The sequence below is a fragment of the Clarias gariepinus genome, chromosome 6 (assembly GCF_024256425.1).
Source record: "Clarias gariepinus isolate MV-2021 ecotype Netherlands chromosome 6, CGAR_prim_01v2, whole genome shotgun sequence".
In the NCBI taxonomy this organism is placed as follows: domain Eukaryota; kingdom Metazoa; phylum Chordata; class Actinopteri; order Siluriformes; family Clariidae; genus Clarias; species Clarias gariepinus.
In genome coordinates, this window is record NC_071105.1 from 40,962 (window position 1) to 63,483 (window position 22,522).

The 22,522-nt window shown below is 39.8% G+C and overlaps 2 protein-coding genes and 1 pseudogene across 5 annotated transcripts in view; 2 read left to right on the top strand and 1 right to left on the bottom strand.

Moving 5' to 3' along the window:
• The first annotated feature begins 1,872 nt into the window (after positions 1–1,872).
• On the top strand, positions 1,873–12,171 carry LOC128527140 (phosphatidylinositol 3,4,5-trisphosphate 3-phosphatase and dual-specificity protein phosphatase PTEN-like; annotated as a pseudogene).
• Positions 12,172–13,384: 1,213 nt separating this feature from the next.
• Positions 13,385–21,383, top strand: pfkfb4b (6-phosphofructo-2-kinase/fructose-2,6-biphosphatase 4b). Its single transcript, XM_053498076.1, has 14 exons — positions 13,385–13,586; positions 14,925–15,041; positions 15,252–15,348; positions 15,460–15,526; positions 15,834–15,908; positions 16,017–16,073; positions 16,165–16,286; positions 16,626–16,833; positions 17,358–17,504; positions 17,743–17,847; positions 17,951–18,080; positions 18,238–18,300; positions 18,590–18,654; positions 20,217–21,383. The coding sequence occupies exons 1-14, from the start codon at positions 13,457–13,459 to the stop codon at positions 20,274–20,276; spliced, it is 1,443 nt and encodes a 480-aa protein (XP_053354051.1). The 5' UTR covers positions 13,385–13,456; the 3' UTR covers positions 20,277–21,383.
• Positions 21,350–22,522, bottom strand: part of itpr1a (inositol 1,4,5-trisphosphate receptor, type 1a) — a 147,565-nt gene continuing 146,392 nt past the window's right edge. For all 4 annotated transcript variants that reach the window (XM_053498073.1, XM_053498072.1, XM_053498075.1 and 1 more), the window contains one exon: positions 21,350–22,422. In XM_053498073.1, the coding sequence (XP_053354048.1) occupies positions 22,336–22,422 (87 nt within the window). In that variant the 3' untranslated portion in view covers positions 21,350–22,335. The remainder of the gene's footprint in view (positions 22,423–22,522) is intronic.

A 22,522-nucleotide genomic window follows, 5' to 3' on the forward strand; every position in this document is an offset into this window, starting at 1 on the left:
AGTTGCTGCATTTAAAAAAGCTTTTAGCTGGATTTTAGGAGTAGACTGGCGGAGCATTTAGGGAGTGGGCAGACCCTGACTCCCCATTGCCTCCCAAAAACCCTTTTAGGAGTGAGTGGGCTGCCATACTTGCCAGATAGGACTTAGGTTCTATTTTGTCTTTCCTAAAGATCTTACTGTTCTTACTGATGCGAATTTTAAAAAATGTCTTTAAAAAATTGTGTGGTTCCAGTGATGGAAGTAAAATTAGCCATTGACAGAGAAACATCTTAGAAAGGGCACAATTACTATGATTGTAAGGGTCCGCCACTAGAGGCCACTGTTTTTATTTTGTAGTTTTGTTGGCCGACTCAGTTTCCCAGCAGGCACCTCGGTCAGGTGATGCGGGTGCACACCTGAACCGAGGTAGCCATCAATCAATCTATAAATAGCTGCTTAGACTGGGAAACTGGGTCGAGCATTTTTGGTACCACCACTGTCATTTATGTGGGCATTTTGGTTTGTTCTGTTTAGTTTGTATTTTGATTTTAGTTGTGTTGACTTGGGCTCTCTTATTAGCAATGTCTCTGTGTATGTTTTGTGTGTGTGTTTGTGGAGCTGATTCAGTCCTGTCCTCCTGTGTTCTTGTGGTTAGCTAGAGCAGGTAAGTAGTTAGGTGTGTGTGTGGCTAGGAGCATGATTAGCTAAATTCTATGTTGAGTTATAGTACAGTTACGGTACTAGCATGCTTCTAGCCATAGCCCCTCTGTGTCTCTAGCTGTCCTGTTTCCTCTCCCCCTAGTGTCCCAGTGTGCCTAGGTTTAGAGTGCTGTCCCTCCTGGCTTTGGAGTAACGACTAGCTTGTGAGTGCCGCCTCGCTTAGTCATGGAGGGCTGCCTCGCCTAGCCACTGGGTATCCCTTGTCTGTGTTTCTGTGCCCCTATTCCCTAGTGTGTTTAAGCTATTAGGTAAGTATAGCTTAGTGCATGTTGGGGCTAAAGACATGCTTAGCTAGGTGTATGTGTAGCTGACTGCCATGGTTAAGCTTAGCTAGGTGTATGTGTAGCTGACTGCCATGGTTAAGCTTAGCTTAACCATGTTTAGCTAAAAGCCATGCCTAGCTGATTGCCATGTCTTTAGCCCTCGTCCCGTCCCTCTCTTGGTCTCTCGTCTCTAGTCTTTACGTGTCTCCCGTTCTCTCTAGTGTCTCCCGTTCTCTCTAGTGTCTCCCGTTCTCTCTAGTGTCCAGTTTCAGCTCCACGCCTCGTTTGTGTCCTGTTATGTTTGTCCCCCTGCCTGTGTCTCGCCACAGGACGTGTTTTGTGTCTCCCCCTGCCTGTGTCTCGCCACAGGACGTGTTTTGTGTCTCCCCCTGCCTGTGTCTCGCCACAGGACGTGTTTTGTGTCTCCTCCTGCCTGTGTCTCGCCACAGGACGTGTTTTGTGTCTCCTCCTGCCTGTGTCTCGCCACAGGACGTGTTTTGTGTCTCCTCCTGCCTGTGTCTCGCCACAGGACGTGTTTTGTGTAACCCCCTGCCTGTGTCTCGCCACAGGACGTGTTTTGTGTCTCCCCCTGCCTGTGTCTTGCCAGAGAGCCCCTGTTAGCACAAAGTTAAGTATTGTTTGAGTTTGTTTGTTCCTTTGTTTGTATCTTTATTTATACTTTGTGTTTAACTATTATTAAAAAGACTCTTTTTGGTTACACCACCCCTCTGCCTCTATGCCTGCTCCTTCCGCCCACAGCGTTCAACACCTGCCACAACACCCCGTTCATGACAATGATGGCATATATTAAAGTTTCTGCATTTAAAAAGCTTTTAGCTGGATCTCAGGAGTGGGCTGGCGGGGCATCTCAGAAGTGGACAGGCACTGACCAGTTTGCATGGCTCAAGCAATGGAGGTATAAATAGCCAGAGAGAGAGATGTGTAAAAAAGAGTGCAATGCAGGAGTGTACAGAACCAATGTTGACGATGTCGTATGTTTTCTGGTTTCAAAGCATAAAAATCATTACAAGATATATAATCTATGTGCAGAGAGACATTATGATGCTGCCAAAAATGTAATTGCGGAGTTATACAAAACCTGCTCATCAAACTGTTCTGTGAAGACTAAGAGGCTCTGGTCTTTTATGGGGAGCTCAGGGACAGAGACAAAAAGGGCGATACGTCTACTACCACAGCTAACTTCTGAAAAACCAGCAAGACTACAAACCCGTGGCTCTACTGTTTCACAAGATGATGTTTGAAACAGCCCATGTTCAGTGGTGGAAACTGAACCTCACATTTTGTCATATACCATCTAAAGGTGAAGATCTACACATCAAACCCAGCGAAGATAACCACTGCCTGTGTGTTGAGATATCAAAGTCGAATTCTATCACAAACAAAGCAAAATGAGAAGGGATAAGATGTTTCACTTCTAGGTAAACACATTCCATATCCCTGGACCAGTGGGGGACCTTGGAAAATGACCTGGACAAGGCGAACAAAGACAAAGCCACCAGATTATTTCCTCCAAACTTTTAGGTAAAGCTATATTTCACAAAAACATTGAAGGAACCATCCAACTCAGAGGACAGCACTTCTGCATGCGTAACCACGGACGTGACAACGAACCGGATCATTGTCGTTATTCTGATTAATATTGATTTCAGGAATAATATTCCAGTGATAGAGGCCATAAAATATCTTTAAAAAGAACCCAGACGCATCCAGGCCTGACCAAAAGCTTATGACTTTTAGAGACATGAACACAACACAAGCATATGTAGGAAACGCATGATGGACAGACCCTGCAGCTAATTAGAACAGACTTGTTAGTTTGCGGCCTGAGTTTGTGCATGGTACTTTTAATGGAAGGATGGAGGGAGAAGCTGTCAGCGCTCATGTAGGAAACCTAGGATAACTTGCATGTATTAATATCTGTATGGTGCAGGTAGCGTTACTAATTACTGTAAATGTTTAAGTTTGTATGTAAAACTAGATGTGTAAGAATTTAAAGATATGATGTTCTGATAACTTGGTTAAAACTAATATTGCCGTTTTTATGCTGCTGTTACGTCGTTAGTAAGACATTAATACTCCGACACACTTTAACAGCTTGTTAATAAGTCTCTATTCCCCATCCCTGTGTATGCGCTTATGCCATCATTAACACATTAACTCCTGAGTAACGCGTTTGCTTTTTCCAGACTCTCTGGTTACACACGGTCTTAATACTTAATAGCTGTCAATGTATTATTAAAATTAGTATGAAATGTGTTTGAGACAAAAATAAAATGGTCATGTGATGCAGTATTACCATTTTTATTTAGTTTTTTTTTTTTTTTTATCGCGGTGGCCACTGACAACAAATGAAACTAAAGTTGTCCCTTAGTCCCTTTCTGGCCCGCCCTTAGTCCCTTTCCGGCCTTGCCTGGATCAGACTTCTGTACGGGAAGTGAGAACATACACCAGACAGTATTTTATAGACACTACCACTTAGGCGGTTGAAGGTCCTTAAACTCCATCACACCCTTGTCAGAAGCCGACAGAGCATCCTTGCTGGCTGAAGCAGCAATCTTAAAGCAACGGCGGGCGTTAGAAATGGAGGAAGCATAATTAAAGGCTAAAAAAGAAAATCTGGAATTCGAAACGAAGCTTGCCAGGGTTAATGCAAAAATAATGTATCAGGGTCATGAAGAACGACAAGGTCCTGGAAGACAGAGCATGACCCTTGCTTCAGGAGCGCCAAAAATGGTCTCAAGTGAGAAAAAAACTCTCGATTGGAGACGTAGTTCTAATAATTGATGAGTCTTCTCCAAGAAATTCATGGGTCGTCGGACGGATCACGAAAGTGTTCCCTGATAAAAAAGGACTTGTGAGACGTGTGCTGGTCAAAACTAAAATCAGTACACTGGAAAGACCCATCGATAAGCTGTGCCTCATATGTGAAATGGACTGTTAATTACCTTATAAAGTAGTTATGTTCCTTTCATTTGGTACACAGCGATATGAATACCTTAAGTTAAACTGGAAACGAAATGTTTAAAATGTTAAGAAAGTTAATTTTGTGGCCCTATTGTTAAAAAAAATGTGTGTAATTGTCAGTCTCCTTGCCTGTCAATTAGGGGCTGGAAATGTAAGGGCCATTTTTCATTCTTGTAATTTGTTGTTGTGTTTAATTTATTTCAATTTATTAGTTAAGCAGTAAGTCCATTAAGTGTATTAGTTTAAGCATTTAGTAATATACTTGTAAGTTGTATTGTGACATCATTTCATAGTAATGTAGCTGTATGTCTATCACGCATTTTAGTTGTTCAGTAAGACACGGAAGGATACAGAAAGGTTTGGAGTACACAAGCTTTTGACCGTGATATTGTGATATCGTGAGACTGTAAGCTAAAAGATACAGTAAAATAAATTGTTGTAACTGTAATCTACTGAAGCTACAGAACACAGCAAACGACTTGTGCAAGAAACTGTAACAACCATTGTACTTTGATGTTGAAAATCAAACAAGAGACAAAGAAATCAACGGACGTCTGAAGTTGTGAGTGACACTGTGTAACAAGAAAGACATGCGTCAGAACTTGTGAATAACATGCACGAACACTACATATATTGACATACAATTTAAGTTCAATTACGTCTATGAGAATAATTTCATTTTGGAAAATGTTCTTAAATGTTAGTGATCTTTCACATGTTGACATACAATTTATGTTGCAAGAAAGACACGCGTCAGAACTTGTGAATAACATGCACGAACACTACATATATTGACATACAATTTAAGTTCAATTACGTCTATTACGTCAATTAAGAGAATTTCATTTTGGAAAATGTTCTTAAATGTTTGTGATCTTTCACATGTTGACATACAATTTATGTTCGAGGACATCCTAAAATCACATCTATAAGTATGAAGAATGTGCTTTTAAACATTTTCTTGATGCTCTTAAATGTTTGTGATCTAATATTTAAACCACTCGAACGTGCATTGGACATTCAGGCCAATTTCAGAGGAACAGAATGTCTGGCTAACTTGTCTTATACCAAGATAAAAAATGGCTTAAATATAGCTTAAATATAAACGTTAGCTCAAACCCCAATTTTTTATAACCCTAAGTTTAATTTTATTGTGTGCCTCATATAACCGGACATAGCAGGTAATCTTAGGGCTCTAGGAGAGCACAGGTTCTCCAAGATAGTGGTACATACTGGAGCTAACGATATATGCCTTCATCAGTTAGAGGTTAGCAAGAATAACTTTATAGAGGTGTTTAAATTAGTGAAGGTGATGTCCGATGACGTAATATGCTCTGGTCCCATCCCAATGAGACGTGGTGACATAACTTACAGCAGGTTATGGTCGCTGAACCGCTGGATGTCCAGGTGGTGCTCCGAAAACAACGTGGGCTTCATAGATAATTGGAAGACCTTTGAGGGCAAAACTGGCCTGTTAGGGCGGGACGGTGTCCATCCCACTCGGGAAGGTGCTGCTCTCATTTCCTGTAGTATAGCTCATAGTCTTAGAAGAGGCCTAGTTAATTTGTGACAATCCAGAGTCCAGAACAGGGAGCAGACAGACAGGCTAAACCAACCGTCTGCTAGCTGCATAGAGTTGTCACTCAGGGTTCATCATATTGAGACTGTGTCTGTTCCCCGAGCTAAAAACAAATTTAGAATGACTCAGAAAGTCTGTTTTAGTAATTTAATTAACATAAAGACCACAAACTTAGATCATACTGAATGCGTAGCCGGCACCTCTGATCTGAAGCTAGGACTGTTAAATATTAGATCTCTCGCATCTAAAGCAGTTATAGTTAATGAAATTATCACAGATCAGGAGTTTGATATACTCTGTTTAACAGAAACCTGGATTGAACAGGACGAGTATGTAGCTCTAAATGAAGCTAGTCCTCCTGGATACAGCTACATACACCAGCCTCGGTTAACTGGTAGAGGAGGAGGTGTCGAAGTTATTCACAATGATAATTTGACTATTGTACAAAAATACGGACACAAATTTAGTTCATTTGAAATTCTTTATAGTAACATAAGTGTATTTAACCATATTAAGTCAGCTCAGTCGATCCCGCTAATTGTCATTTACAGACCTCCAGGGCCGTACTCTGAATTTGCAGATTTCCTCTCAAACCTAGTCGTTTCTGTAGACAAAGTGTTAATTGCTGGAGATTTTAATATTCATTTGGAGAATCCAGAAGACCCTCTGAGAACAGCATTTATGTCCATACTGGACTCGGTAGGAGTAACACACAGAACTCGATCAGGCGACTGAATATTTAGAGTCGACATTTTGCTATACCTTAGATAATGTAGCTCGGAAATAAGAACGTGAATGGCGTCAAACTAAATTGTTAGTATTTCAAATAGCATGGAAAGAGAACATCCTGAACTATAAAAAAAAGCTCTTAGTGTAGCTAGATCAACATATCTCTCCACTCTTATAGAAAATAACAAAAATAATCCTAGATTTTTATTTAATGCTGTAGCCAAATTAACCAGAAATAAGACCACTGCAGAAATCTCCACAACAACATCATGCAACAGTGAGTACTTCATGAACTTTTTTATGAATAATAAAATTGTAAATATTAGGCATAAAATTGAGGTTTTGAAACCGAACAATGTAATTGATGCAGATGTTAATCCAGCCATGTCAGATCAGAACCTAGAATACTTTACTTCCCTTGAAGAGAATGAACTAATTTTACTTATCTCTTCTGCAAATTCATCAACCTGTATATTAGATCCTGTACCGACACCTTTTCTTAAACAGATAGTACCAGCAATAACAGAACCCCTGTTGAGAATAATTAATTCTTCACTCAGCATTGGTTATGTTCCAAAATCTTTTAAATTAGCAGTTATCAAACCAATAATTAAGAAACCTGACATCGACCCCAGTCAGCTGTCCAGTTACAGGCCAATATCAAACCTCCCCTTTATCTCTAAGATTCTGGAAAAGATAGTAGCGGAGCAGCTATGCTCATATCTACATAGAAATGGCATACATGAACTGTATCGGTCAGGATTTAGGCCTCATCACAGTACAGAGACAGCACTCGTTAAAGTAGTAAATGACCTCCTATTGGCCTCTGATAAAGGTTGTGCTTGTATTACTCAACCTCACTGCAGCTTTTGACACCATTGATCATAGTATTCTTTTTTACAGATTAGAAAATGTATTAGGAATTAAGGGTACAGCCCTCTCCTGGCTCAGATCCTATCTGACCCATCGGTATCAGTATGTAGACTTAAATGGTGATTATTCTGCATGTTCTCTAGTGGAGTTTGGCGTTCCGCAGGGTTCAGTTTTAGGTCCACTTCTTTTTTCCCTTTACATGCTTCCTCTGGGCAACATAATCCGTAAGCATGGTATTATTTTTCATTGTTATGCTGACGATACACAGTTGTATGTCTCAGCAAAACCTGATGAGAAAAAACAGCTTACTAAAATTGAGCAATGTGTGCAGGACATAAGAAATTGGATGCTAATTAACTTCCTTCTGCTAAATCCGGATAAGACAGAAGTTCTAGTCATAGGACCGCATACAGCTAGGAGTAAAATTTTAGATCACACCGTAACTTTAGATGGCCTTTCTGTTCCATCAAATGCAACAGTGAAAGACCTTGGTGTGATTATTGATTCCAGCCTTTCATTTGAAGCACATGTAGATAATATTACCAGGATAGCATTCTTTCACCTCAGAAATATTGCCAGGATAAGAAATTTATTGTCGCTAAACGATGCAGAAAAACTAGTTTATGCTTTTATCACCTCTAGGTTGGACTATTGTAATGCCTTACTGTCTGGTTGTTCAGCTAGATGCATAAATAAGCTTCAGCTAGTCCAGAATGCAGCAGCGAGAGTCCTTACTAGAACCAGAAGATATGAGCACATCACACCTATCTTATCTTCACTGCATTGGCTCCCTGTGAAATTTCGCATTGATTTTAAAATACCACTCTTGACATATAAAGCATTAAATGGTCTCGCGCCGCAGTACCTGAGCGAACTGCTAGTGTCTTACGATCCGCCACGCCTACTTCGATCAAAGGATGCAGGCTGCTTGTCAGTACCGCGTATTATGAAAACTACAGCTGGGGGCAGAGCTTTTTCTTACAAAGCCCCAAAATTATGGAATAGTCTTCCAAATAGTGTTCGGGACTCCGACACAGTCTCAGTGTTTAAGTCCAGGCTAAAAACCTATTTATTTAGCCAAGCATTTTTATAAATAGATTTGCCATAGGTAAAGGAGCAGATCTGGGGGACTCATGGACGTAGAGTATTATGGTGAACTGGTATGTTTGGATGCTGTCTTCCTCACTCTCATTGATCACTCAGGTTTGCTGACGGTGAGGTGATTGTTTGCTTTACATGTCAGGAAGCCCTCATGTTTGTGTTTCCTTCTGGCTCTCCCTTTTAGTTATGCTGTCATAGTTAGTCCTGCCGGAGTCTCTGCTTGCACTCTACAGTTAATATACATTCACATTATACATTGTGTGACTGTGACCATACCTAACTGCCATCCCTCCTCTTCTTCTGTTTCCCCCCCTCTTTCTCTTTCCTCTCTCCTCCTGTCTCCCCCTTTCACTTTTTCTCTCTCTCTCTGTCGAGCTACACATGTCGTTCCTGAGCTGCCAGTGATCCAGACTCCCTCTGCCCTCCGGACCTGTCTGACCCATCCTGGTGCCCCACTTCTGGCTGAAGATCTCGTCACATGGATGCCCCGTGTGTCTCTCTGGGATGCGTCTGGTGTCTGGGGATGATTCTCTCTACCTAGAAAATGGTTCTGGCCTTGACTGGTGTTGGCAACTGTTCCTCTGGGGACTTGACAGTTCGATAGTTCAGGACTGGAACTTCTTACAAGTCTACCTGGGTCTTCAATAACTACCTGGACTACATATTAACATCAATTAACATCAGCTATTATAGCTGAACTGCCTCCCACCCTACACACTGTATAAATGCAGATCATTTACTGCTTTCTGTTTCACCCAAATGAGGATGGGTTCCCTGTTGAGTCTGGTTCCTCTCAAGGTTTCTTCCTATTACCATCTCAGGGAGTTTTTCCTTGCCACTGTCGCCCTCGGCTTGCTCACCAGGGACAAACTGACCATTTTGATTCATACAAATTCACATTTCATACAAACATAAATAATTCTTTTGACTGTGTAAAGCTGCTTTGCGGCAATGAAAATTGCTAAAAGCGCTATACAAATAAAATTGAATTGAATTGAATTGAATGGAATGTAAAGATCTATGTAAATGACTCTATTCAGATGTAAGTAAATTCTAATTCCTGTGTTGTTTGGGGGGACAGATGTGCTAATAGATGTCCATTTCCAACATAACAGGAAGGGCTTAAAAAAAGAAAAAAAAATATGCAAATATTATTATATGCATGTAAGAATCTTTTCCTGAGAAAATGACTTGTCACATGAATCCCCATGAAGTGCTTCAGGTTTTTAAAATAATAATAATAATAATAATGCTTTTTTGCTGTTTGTGTCCAGCATTGAATAATTATTTGACCACAAATGGCGGGAATGTGGCTGTGAACTTATGACTGAAATAAAGCTGCTCACATTGCTGCGTGCTTTCACTTAAAAAAAAGACAGCATTCATTCAATTGAGAATATATTTGTGCCATGTTGTTTTTCTGGGTACTGATTTTACATTTTGTTTGCTTTGCAAGAGTTGCCCCCCTTTGTGATCTGAGTATATTATGACTGAAACAAACCTGCTTATATCGGATCATATCTGGAGATGAAAGGTGGCAAGTGAAAGTGTGTGCCAAAATAGGTTGCTTTATTTCACTTATAAAATACTCAGATCAACTAAACATGGCACAATGCATGTTGTCTATGAATGGCTTAAATGTGGTAGTAAATAAGACTTTTAGCTATTGTAAAATGTTCGTGTGGAAGAGTTGTAATCAAAAGGCAGATGAACACACACCAATATGTGAGATTTATTTATGAAAATGCAGACAAATTCCCATAGAAATACAACAAACACAACTATATACTCTCTAAATTTTTGGTGCATATGAATTGCATTTTAATGAATGTTTCAGAAACCATGCTTTATTTTTGTTTCTCTTAAAAAAAAAAAGCCCTTTTTTGTGTGAGGTATTTGAGTGTATAGGTGTGAACAGCTGAGACAATGGGAGTCCTGGTGAAACCTGGGGTCACCTGAGCCAGGTGTCAATAGGTCTTTTATATTCATGAAAAGTCATAGATTATTCAGTGAAACAGAGGCTCTGCTGAAAAAAAGTTAGTATCAGTCACGTTACCCTGAAAAATGTCTTGAGTGTTGTAACTTGGATGTTTTGCTATGGACACACACCCAAGGCTTTCATGGACACAGACCGGTGTGCAAAACCATCTGCCAGGTTTGTTTTTTCTCCTTTTTCTCTGCTTTTCTGCTAGAGCTTCTGCTACATTTTTTATGTTTATTTTGACATACATTTAAAAGTTGCACATGAATTTAACATATATACATCAGCCACATTATGAAAGTTCAGTTTGTGCTCTACATAAATAAAGGAAATGTATTAGCTACTATATCGGTAAAGATTTGAAATTTACACTATATATATATATATATATATAATACCATACCCATTTTATACCAAAGACTACCAGTTACAAATAACCAAAATGGAATAAATCTGCAGTTTTAACCAGTACAGAGACATTATAGCCAGCAGTTTTTGCAGAGATGAGGCTGCATTGGGCGAGTACATGAGAACAGAGCACCTAGGTATTGGCTTGAGATCCAATCTCGGAAAACACTGGGGGAATTTTTATCTACCGATGGAGATTTTGAGCTGTACACACATGCATTCTCACCCAAACAAGTCTTGAACCTACACTTTGTGATATAATAACAGTAACATTTTGCAGGCTGCCGTTTGAGAAACCAGAGAATAAAGAATAAACCAGTTGTTGTGTCAAGATAACCCAACCAGGTGTTCATTTGTAGATGATCCACTACATCTCATTTGACCCAGCATATGCAACCCAACAGTGTGTTTAAAGTACCCGAAATAACCCAGAGTTCCGACCCAGCATAAAGAATCCTAGACAATCCTAGACATAAACAATTCTGCATGAGTTTTAGCATGGGTTTTGCTATAGCAGATCTTTTATATAGGTCTCAGCCCTCTCCTACTCATTCCACAGGTCTTGCACTATGTTGAATAGTCAAATAAACATATACATTTAGATTAATATACGGCTACGTGTGCACAAAGAAATAGAGCGGAATCTATTTCTGTTGGCACACTTATTCATTCAGGTTTATATAATGTTGTTTCTTTAATAAAGTAGTTTTTACATAAATGGTGCTGAGTGTTATATCACACTAATTGAGGATTTATCTTTCTTACACTTTTTTACATCACAAAAATCTGCTGGTTTAACAGGATGTTTAATATCAACCATAATTCAGTGCATATATCTTTGTTTTTAGTCACTTGTATTACACATGCATCTGTTACAGACAATAAAATGTTCAGATGTTTCACTAGTTGTACAGTCCTCTGCTCAAATCTTTGGGTTAAAGACATTCATGAAGTCCAAGTGCAGGGAAGCCCTAATCTAACTACAGCACTTATTAGTTATTTAACCGCCATAACGCTACATAAATATTACTGAGCATTAATAACACACTTGGTATTAATTGTACAGTATGAACACTCTGTTTTTGTTCCTGAGTTTGTTTGTTTTTTCTCCGAAAAGCACCAGACTTCCGGTTACTGCACGGTGTGTACTGTGTGCTGCTCACGCCTCCTCGTGCATTCCGCCCGCGTTGCAATTGGTTGAGAGCTACGAGGGCGTGCGCTCTGATTGGATGTAGCCGCACCAACATTCGCCGCCCACGTGCCCGGCATGTGAACATGATGTTTTTCTCACTCAAACTTGCGCTCATCTAACAGCGGATTTACGGTAGACTCAAACCGAACCGTGTGTGTGTGTGTGTGTGTGTCCTACTTATTATACAGATTAACTTTAATCATAAAATTACGTTTTCTTATCGAAACAAATGATTTTTTTTATAAAATAAATAAATAAATAGTCTGACTGAGTTTCAGTTCCTGACTCACAGCTCATACACCTACATCTAAAACAATAACACACAAACAACAATGAGAAGAATAATCAACAGTACATTTAATAATCAGTCATCATACTTACATAATTAGTAGATATAATATTTGTTGTGGACCTAATAGTAACGTGCTACAGACTTAAAACGCTTTAATAATAATTTAACCATTAATAATAATAATAATAATAATAATCCCCCGAGAAACCAGGAGGTGGCGGTGTTGCAACTCCCGGCTGTAAACAACAACATTCCATGTGTGTTTATTCGAGCTGTGCAGCTTTCTATTCCGTAATCTTTCTTATCTTCTTTTTTATTTACCAGTTATTTGTTTGGATTTGTTATATATATTTTAAAACGCTTCAATGGCTCCATATAATAAATGTTAATTTACAAATTCAGGAAACATGTCTGATTTGTACATCATTCGATATTCTGGCTGAATAAGTTGAGGTTAAAGTTTATGTGCAGGTACAAGCCACAGTGTAACAATGAGCATTGTTAAAGCATTATATTAATAAACTGATCCTGTGATTTACTCAGAATGAATCTGATTACACTTTATTTTCTGTTTCAAAATTTTTTATCAAACTTTTGCGTATGTGTGTGTGTGTGTGTATACAGGTGCATCTTAATAAATTAGGATATCATCGAAAAGTTTATTTATTTCAGTAATTCAATTCAAAGAGTGAAACTAATATGTTATGTAGATTCATTACATACAGACTGATATATTTAAAGTGTTTATTTCTTTAAATGTTTATGATTATGGCTTACAGCTAAAGAAAACCCAAAATCTTGTTTCTGTGAAAACTAGAGCATTACTTTAAACCAATAAAAAATAATATTTTTTAACACAGTAATGTTGGATGCACCAGTATTACTCTACCCTGTGCATCACTGACTCAGTAGAACTTTAATTCTGTAAAAATGCTGACGTCATAAAAAGTCTAATGGGTCAGTAGTGTTAGTACATTAATCCATTATTATTAAACAGCTATTATTATTTATTATTAGTAGAAGTATTATTTTTTTTATTTTATGATTATTAGTATATTTTAGTTAAGAATTCTTACCAATATTTGTAAATATTTGTATCTTTATTTAGTTTGATCTAAAGTTGTCATTTAATAACTGTTGCCTTTTTGTAATGTTTTGGCAGCACTGTTTGTACACACAGCGCGCGCGCGCGCGTGTGTGTGTGTGAGAGAGAGAGAGATTTTCAGTGCGCGGTTGGTTCTGGGATTACGGTAGAGAGTCTCGCACTGTCCCTCAGCTGATGTGACATAAAGCCCGGACCAGCGCTCGCGCTCAGACCCGGAGAGGCGCAGAGAGGCGCGTGCGCTGCACCGCCATGACTTCCGCTCAGGACGTAGTGCTCGCGCCGGTCGCTCTGCCCCGGGAGCTCGCGCAGAACCCTCTGCATAAGACCTGGATGCCGCGCAGGAGCGGAGTGTCGGGAGCGCGCATTTCTCACAGGAGAGGTGAGTGTACATGACTGATAATCACCGCGAGTTTAACAGCTCTCTCATCTTATAGACACACACACGTGTCCATATACAGTCTGTGTGTGTGTGTGTGTGTGTGTGTGTGTGTGTGTGTGTTCACCTGGAGCGTAAACAGGCGCCCGATTACAGAAGGCCCGGCAGCGTGTGATGTAATCTGCTTCAAAGCGCCGCTTCAGCTCTCGCGTGCATACCACCTACGTAACGCATGCGCAAAAATTCAGTAGATTATGTCACACACTACTTTGCATATTAAGTGTCGCTCAACGAGATTTTCTCGATGATCTTGATCACTGATTGGTCTGTGGGAACTGATCACTGATTGGTCTGTGGGAACTGATCACTGAATTAATGTCCCACAACAGACTAAAAAGTCAGATACAGAGACACGTGACTGAGTCCACACTCTGATGGCTGAAGCTTCTAGATCTGACCTAAAGTCCATTAATACTGCGCAGGTGTGTTTCTGCTCACTCCTGACATTAACCTGTGCCGTGGGTCAACTGCCCATAAGATAAGATTTTAAGATAAGCATTTATTAATCCCGAAGGAAATAGTTTCTCCAGTGGCTTCATATTTAAAAGATACAATTACAATAGGATAAGAAGAAGATTTTAAAAAGAGAGAAATAAAATACAATATAAACAGATATGAATAGAATATAAAATGTATAGAAAAACGAAATACTACAGACTGTACAAAAAGGTGCAGAATTGTCTTTTTTGTGTAATGTACATGTGTGTTATTGCACCCAGGATCTATATTGCACATAATATTTGATATTGCATGTAGAGTAATAATGATATTGCACACCATATATATATATATATATATATATATATATATATATATATATATATATGTATATATAATGTGTATAAATATTGCACATGATTTTCATAATATTGCATAATTAGTGTTTTTGCATGTGATATTATGTGATATTTATTGTGATAATAAAGCAAAGCTGTTTTGTGATCATTTTTAAAGATTGTTTGTTACAGATAAAACTAAAGAAGCTTAGTTCAGCAGCAGTGTGAGTTGGGTTTGAAATGTCTCAGGGATCTCGTGATCCGATTACGCAGGACACACATTAGTGCCAGGTGTAAATGAAACTAACATGAGAGCTAGTGTTCTGGTCCGTTATGGATTCTGGAACACCGTGTAAACACATTACTGGACAGATGAAGTCAGATTCACGCATTCAGAATACACACGCAAAGACCAGAGTGATTAAAACTGCATTTATTTTACACCTGTTCTAACCATAAATTTCTCCATATCCGCCCCCTTTTCTCCCCGCCCCATCTTCCCCAGTATGCATGACTAACTGTCCCACCCTCATAGTGACTGTGGGGTTGCCAGCTAGAGGAAAAACCTACATCTCTAAAAAACTCACTCGATACCTCAACTGGATCGGTGTTTCAACTAAAGGTACTTACAGCTCTTCTAAAGTGACCAGAGTTCACAAGGTCCATCTCTGACTGTTGACATCTATATTTAAACACAGACACACACACACACACACACTACGATAACATGTATCATCTGCCCTTCCACTCTAAATGCAAAAACAGCAGTATAACTTTGGTAGTAATTAATGTATTAATATTTTTTAATGTGTGTGTGTGTGTGTGTGTGTAGAGTTTAATGTTGGACAGTACCGGAGAGAGTGTATGAAGGTCTACAGGAACTTTGAGTTTTTTCGTCCTGATAATGAGGAGGGACTGAAAATCAGAAAGTAAGATGACATCACTGATCTGTGTTTGTGTGTGGTGTTCAATAAGGGGGGGGGAGGGGGTGGACAATAAATAATAAATTGTTGTATGTTCGGTAACTGTGTGTGTTACAGACAGTGTGCCCTGGCGGCGCTGAACGATGTGAGACAGTTCCTCAGTGTGGACGGAGGACACGTAGCTGTGAGTATAATAAACACTGTGTAAATCTGGAGATCTCAGGGAGTTTTTCCTTGCCACTGTCACCTCGTTCATCAGGGACGACCTGACCATTTTGATTCACACACATTCACACTCCATTTAATAATTATATTAAATTTAAATAACTCTTCTGATTGTGTAAAGCTGCTTTGCGACAATGACATTTGTTAAAAGAGCTATACAAATAAAATTGAATTTAATTGAATAGAATTTGTATTTTCACGGGAAAGGAAGTGTGAAGCTGATGAGCTGAATAACTTTGATGTGTTTATTACTTGTTACCTGGCAGGTGTTTGATGCCACGAACACCACAAGAGAGAGGAGGAAAATGATCTTGAGATTCGCTGAACAAAATGGTTACAAGGTAAAACAACTGAACCCTGATTACAGAACACCATCATGAGGTGTTTACACTCGTCCTGAACATAAACACACCGTTATTTCATATACAGTGTGTGTGTGTGTGTTACAGGTGTTTTTCGTTGAGTCCGTGTGTGATGATCCAGCGGTTATTGCTCAGAATATTGTGGTAAGAACTTGTGTTTAAGAGTCTTTACTCGTTAATAAATAAAAAAATAAATCTAAATGAATTGATTGTGTGTGTGTGTGTGTGAGAGCAGCAGGTGAAGTTAAACAGTCCTGATTATATTGACTGTAACACTGAGGAGGCGGTGCAGGACTTTATGAAGAGGATTAAATGCTATGAAAACCTGTACGAGCCGCTGGACGAGACACTGGACCGGTCAGAACATCCTCACCTTCATCTCATTAATAACTTAGTTAATATTAATAACTTTCACATCTTCACTTTCATGTCTTCTAGAGTATTGTTTCAATTTGTTTAGACAATTAAAGCTGTCTCAGCTAGTCAGGTTCTTTGTTAGTTGGCTAGTTAGTTTTGTTAATTTATGTTGCACTTTGGTCCTGGAGGAACGTTGTTCCGTTTCATCGGAAACGTTCATGTACTGAACTGTATATGATTAAAATGACAATAAAAGCCGACTTGACTACTTAACTTGGTGATGGTGACGGTCTTTCTGTATTGCTGAAGTGTGTATGTATGTGTGTGTGTGTGTCACAGAGACCTGTCCTACATTAAGGTGATGGATGTGGGGATGCGGTATTCAGTAAACCGTGTGATGGACCACATTCAGAGCCGCATCGTGTATTACCTGATGAATATTCACATCACTCCTCGCTCCATCTACCTCTGTCGCCACGGCGAGAGCGAGCTCAACCTCTGGGGGCGTATCGGGGGCGATTCAGGCCTGTCCACCCGTGGCAAGCAGGTGTTCATCATTATTATTATTATTATTATTATTATTGTTCCCTCATAGTTCCCCTACTATTGCACTTTCGATAGCAGAATAACGAAACTGCAGGTCGTACCGGTGGACGGTTCGGCTCAGTGTTACGTTTTTGAGGAAACGGGCAGTTTTCCCTAAATTCCCATTTTCAGATTCAAGACTAGTGGATCCCAATAGGTTTTGCACACACAAAGTGATCAGTGATTGGTCCGTGAGGTTACAGTTAATGTAAAAATACATTTTGTCACAGGGGGATTTTAGTCGTTTTTAGTCTCAGATTTAGTTGAAAGTGGAATGAGGCACAGGACTGATGTTAATCTGATCTCATCTTTAGATTAGACTTAATAATGTGGCTTCCGCTGTAGTCATGGTAACCATCTCAAATGCCCCTGAGGATGATGGGAAATAATCCAGAAGGTCCATGAGTCCCGCTGTATGATTTTGCGATTTTAAAATGATTTTATTGTGTGTTGTATCCTTTACTCACCCACATCTCTCTCTCCCAGTTCGCAGGGTGTTTGGGGAAATTCATTCAGGAACAGGACATAAAGGATCTGAAAGTGTGGACGAGTCAAATGAAGAGAACCATCCAGACTGCAGAGGCACTCGGGGTTCCGTACGAACAGTGGAAAGCTCTCAATGAGATAGATGCAGTGAGTGTGTGCACGTGTAAAAACTGTTGGTTTCTAAATGCTTTACTCACTCTCTCTGTAAAGACACGCTGCGAGTGACGTACAGAAGACTAATTAAACTAAAATCATTTTTTCATCATTATTCTGTGAGACGCCCTCTAGTGGACACAATCTTGTATGAAGAATCACACAAATGCTTACACAGTCAGAGTAAAGGTATAACTCAGCTCTAACCCCTGCTCTGTTCCGGTGTGTGTAGGGCGTGTGTGAGGAGATGACGTATGAGGAGATTCAGGAACATTATCCTCTGGAATTTGCACTGCGAGATCAGGACAAGTTTCGATATCGCTACCCTAAAGGAGAGGTACAGCGTTTCCTCCACAGGGTCCTAAACAACTCCTTCACAAACACAATCAAAAGAACTTAATGAAATGTGTGTGTGTGGGTGTGTGTGCGCCCATCTTTAGTCATATGAGGATCTGGTGCAGCGTCTGGAACCCGTGATTATGGAGCTGGAGAGGCAGGAGAACGTTCTAGTGATCTGTCATCAGGCCGTCATGCGCTGCCTCCTCGCCTACTTCCTGGACAAGAGTGCAGGTGGGAAAGAAAAATCTCTCTGAAAGATCACATTCATAAGATAAGATAATAAATAATATTGTAGATGCTTGTTCTCTCCCAGGTGTGAACGTGACCTGCACGGTTCTGCTGCTCAGTCAATCTGACTAAAGTCTCAGAATTTCTCTTTGTGTTTTAGATGAGCTGCCGTACCTGAAATGTCCCTTACACACCGCACTGAAACTCACACCTGTGGCTTATGGTAAGAATAAGAATACAAATACACACACACACACACACACCCTGGTATCTCAAAAATAATCAGGTGAAGGCTGCTTTCACACCAGGTTTTTTCTTCTCATTCAGTTCTTTATTTGTTTATAAATGTTACAGCAATCTCTAAAATCTAAACAGTAATTAAACACTAACGAGCATAAAAATGCTGTGGCCTAAAGAGAACTCACTGTGTGTTTGTGTGTGTGTGTGTGTGTGTGTGTGTGTGTGTGCGCCATTAGCTGAGGCCTAATTCTCCTCTCTTTTTGCTACTTCAGGGTGTAAAGTGGAGTCTGTGTGTCTGAATGTGGAGGCAGTGAACACACACCGAGACAAACCTGAGGTACGCTGCAGAAACACACCACACTTTCGAGGGGGAGGCAACTGTGTGTGTGTGCGCGTGTGTGTGTGAGCTCATGTTTAACACTAGACTCCCTGAAGCTTAGGAACATTTTTATCCCAAAGCGAGGTCAGTAGCCCCCCTCCTGCTGCCCAGACCCCCGTCTACAGGGCAGTTAACTGGTATTGTAATTAAAATGTCTGAGAGGGGTGTGTGTGTGGGGGGGGGTTGGGGGTTGGGGGCGCATGCTAAATAATATCACATTAAAGCGAGTATCACATTCAGTGTTTAAACCTATAAACACACACACATATGATCCGTCTCTAACATTCTCCATCCATTTATTATAAAGTGCAACATGTTATACAGGTTTGTGTAAAAATCAAAGTTGTGTACAGTTCACTCTGACACACACAGGGAGAGTGTATTCAGTATGTAACTGTACAAGTGTGTTTTTATAACCATTGAGTGTGATTCACACACACACACACACGCCAGCCATACAATCAAAAATACTTTGTCCTGTGTGAAGTTATCTTTTTTTCTCTAGTTATTTTTGTGCTCTGTGGAAAGCCTGCTCCTTCACACACATGTGATTACAGAGTGTGATGAGTTCTCGTCAGTACTATTGAGTACTAAGTCAGTACTATTAGTTACTAGTTAGTACTGAATACTAGTCTACCAATACAGTACATGTACGCTGTATTTATTATTCAGAACCTAAATACAGTGAAACCTCGGATTGCGAGTAACGTGGTTTGCGAGTGTTCCACAAGACAAGCAAAGATTTGTAATCAATTTTGACTGGTGAGGGGGGGGGTCTCGGTTTATGAGTACCTGGTATCAGGTCTAACGCATGCGCTTCTTGTTTTGACGTTGAGCGTCACGTGATCACAACTGAGCCAACGTTTTTTTTTCTCTCTTGCGCTGCGGAATTGTGGGTAATCGTCTCCCCTGCTGGGTCTTACTGCTCGTCTCTTACTGGTATAATCAAGATCCGTGCATGCGTGTTCTGTTTACTGTGTGTGTGTGAAACATTTTTTATTTTGTTGTTGTATGCGTGTGTGTATAGCATGTGTAAAGCAAAAGCAATTCTCATTAGAAGGTTAAAGATCCATTTTTTTTCTCTTTGTATCAGCTTGCAGTTTGTAGTTGGACAATGTGCCCCGTGCCCACACACACACACACACACACACACACACACACACACATACACACCCCTCCTCCCCACCTCTCCTCGCTTTCTCACACACTGTCATAGTGCACAGTCCACCTGGCACCAACATACAGGTAGCGCTGAACTACAACACGAGCAGTAATCTACAGACAGCGCCCCCTGCTGGAGTTCATATTGTCACTGCCCACACACACCTGATTCATCAACTCTCACCAGTACACACACGCACGCGCACACACACACACACACACGCACAGTTGTGATATTAAATATATATGAAATATGACCTCCTCCTGAGCACAGTGTGGAACTGAAAGGGAAAATTAAAGTGAGTAAAATACACACTGGGCTTTTACACTGCTGTTGTTTCCTTTTTGTTCTTTAACAGAATGTGGCGGTGTCTCGCTTGGCTGAGGAGGCGCTGCTCACTGTCCCTGCACACCAGTGAACGAACAAACACACACACACACACACACTCTCTCCTGGTTACTCCTTAATAATCATCCGTCATTACTCTCCTTAACACTGTGAAGATTTTTTTACTTTGTTATTTTTTTTTGTTAACAGTTAAACCGAATGATGACTGGAATCCAGTCCTGTAGTTAACACTCCGTGTGTGTGTGTGTGTGTGTGTGTGTGTGTGTGTGTACAGTGAGATGTGTACACACATGCTGCATGTACACCCCAGTAAGCTTGTGCAGCTGAAACACATTTTCCTCAGTTTTCTACATTTTCCTGAACTTTACACTTTTATAAGCATTAATGCTGCACTTTTTTGCCGTTGAGGGAAAAAAATCCTAAAAACTCCGCAGTGCCAAACAAACCTGTATTTAAAGCCTTGTGTGAGTTTCTATACTGATTTAACTACATTTATAACGAAACTGTTTTTTTTTTTTCATTGTTTAAGTAAACAATTCGAGATTAGATCAGATGATAATTTTTTTGATTACATGATAACAGTTTTCATAATCAGGTGAGATTTAATTAGATTTAATTTTAGACATAAAGTGATTTTCTCTGCATGACGAAGATAAGAATCATGTGTTTATGATTCGTGTATTTTTTTATATTTGACAGATTACAACAGTGTGCTATAACTAGTAATAAGTGTGTGTGTGTGTGAGACATTATTTTTACACGTTGATTTTGATGTTTTTGCACATTTTGTTTCTGAGCCTCCGACTGGTGGAGTTTAAACAGTCTATCATTTTACTGAAAGAGAAAAGTGTGTGTGTGTGTGAAAAACATTCCATAAAGACACAAACTGTGAGGAGATCAATAAAGAGAAAGACACCCTCACTGCAGTGTACAGGTTTATTCCTTCAGCTGTTTATTGAACTTTTCCACAAAGGCCGTATTCTTCATCAACCATCATCATTATCATCATCCTCACTGATCTTTGTCGTTACTGATGTCCTTTTTCGTACGCACAAGCCTCACGTCATTAAAACTTGTCCATGTAGAGAGTAAACATGTTTACCTGGACTTTATTTTTATTTTCTGTTTTTATCTCTTACATTCATGAAAAAAAAATAAAACAATTATTAAAATTTAACTCGTCTCAGTTCTTTAAAACGTAGTGTAAGATCTGTAAATGATGTGATTTAAAGCTTTTTCCTCAAACAGTACCGATGTGTTTTACAGCATGGCATCGTGCACACAGGCAGCGTGTGTATAAATATGTGTATAAAGTCAGACGGATAAATAATTTCACTTACATTCTGTAACACAAGGTGACACAAAAACAACAACAGTGCAAAACTCAGGCAGGATTAATTACAGTGTCCTCGTGAAAGGTTTCTACAATACAACACAAGACAAACTGTGGAAAATATCACACACACACACACGTGTTCTGACAACTGATATGTCAAATTATACAACAAAAATCTGGTTCAATTAGAAAATTTCAGTTCCATAATCAGGTTTTATTTATAAGTGCATCAAAAGAATCCTAAACAGGGACAGGATTATATTTTTTAAAAGATTCTGTGAACAATTCTTTAAACACTTAAGAAGGTTGTGACCTGTTTGTTACACACACACACACACACACTCTCCAGTGCTCTTCTGTACCAAAACACAAACTTTAATCAGAGATTCAGTGATCGTTTCACATTTTAGCTCCAGAGAAGCTGAAAGACTCACAAACCCATCATCATCATCATCGTCATCGTCATCAGCAGCAGTGTGTGTGTGTGTGTGTGTGTGTGTGTGTGTGTGCGCGCAGTGGCTTGGGAAAGGAGGACGCACTACAGTTTATAACCATGTCATAATCGAGGTGCTGGTGTGGAGATGAACCCCTCGCAGTGCGCGCGCTCTGCACACACGCGGGTCAGTACCGCTGCACATGAACGCGTGAGTGTGTTCAAAGCGTTTCATCTGCAATAAATCTGTTTATCCTCACACACTCCTTATTAAAACATTTACTCTATAAAACATCATCCCTTAAGGTTGCATCAGGATTTATGACACACACACACACACACACACTCTGTCTCCGGCCCTCAGGCAGGTTGCTGTGGATTAATATTGAGGTGGGCGGGGTTTCCCAGTAGACCAATCCGCTGCTTGTGCTTCCTCTGTTCTGTCATCTACACACACAACACACACATTCAGGATAAAAACACACTCATACACTCATAATGCAACATTAACACACATTTATTAACTCAGTCAGTGCACAACACACAC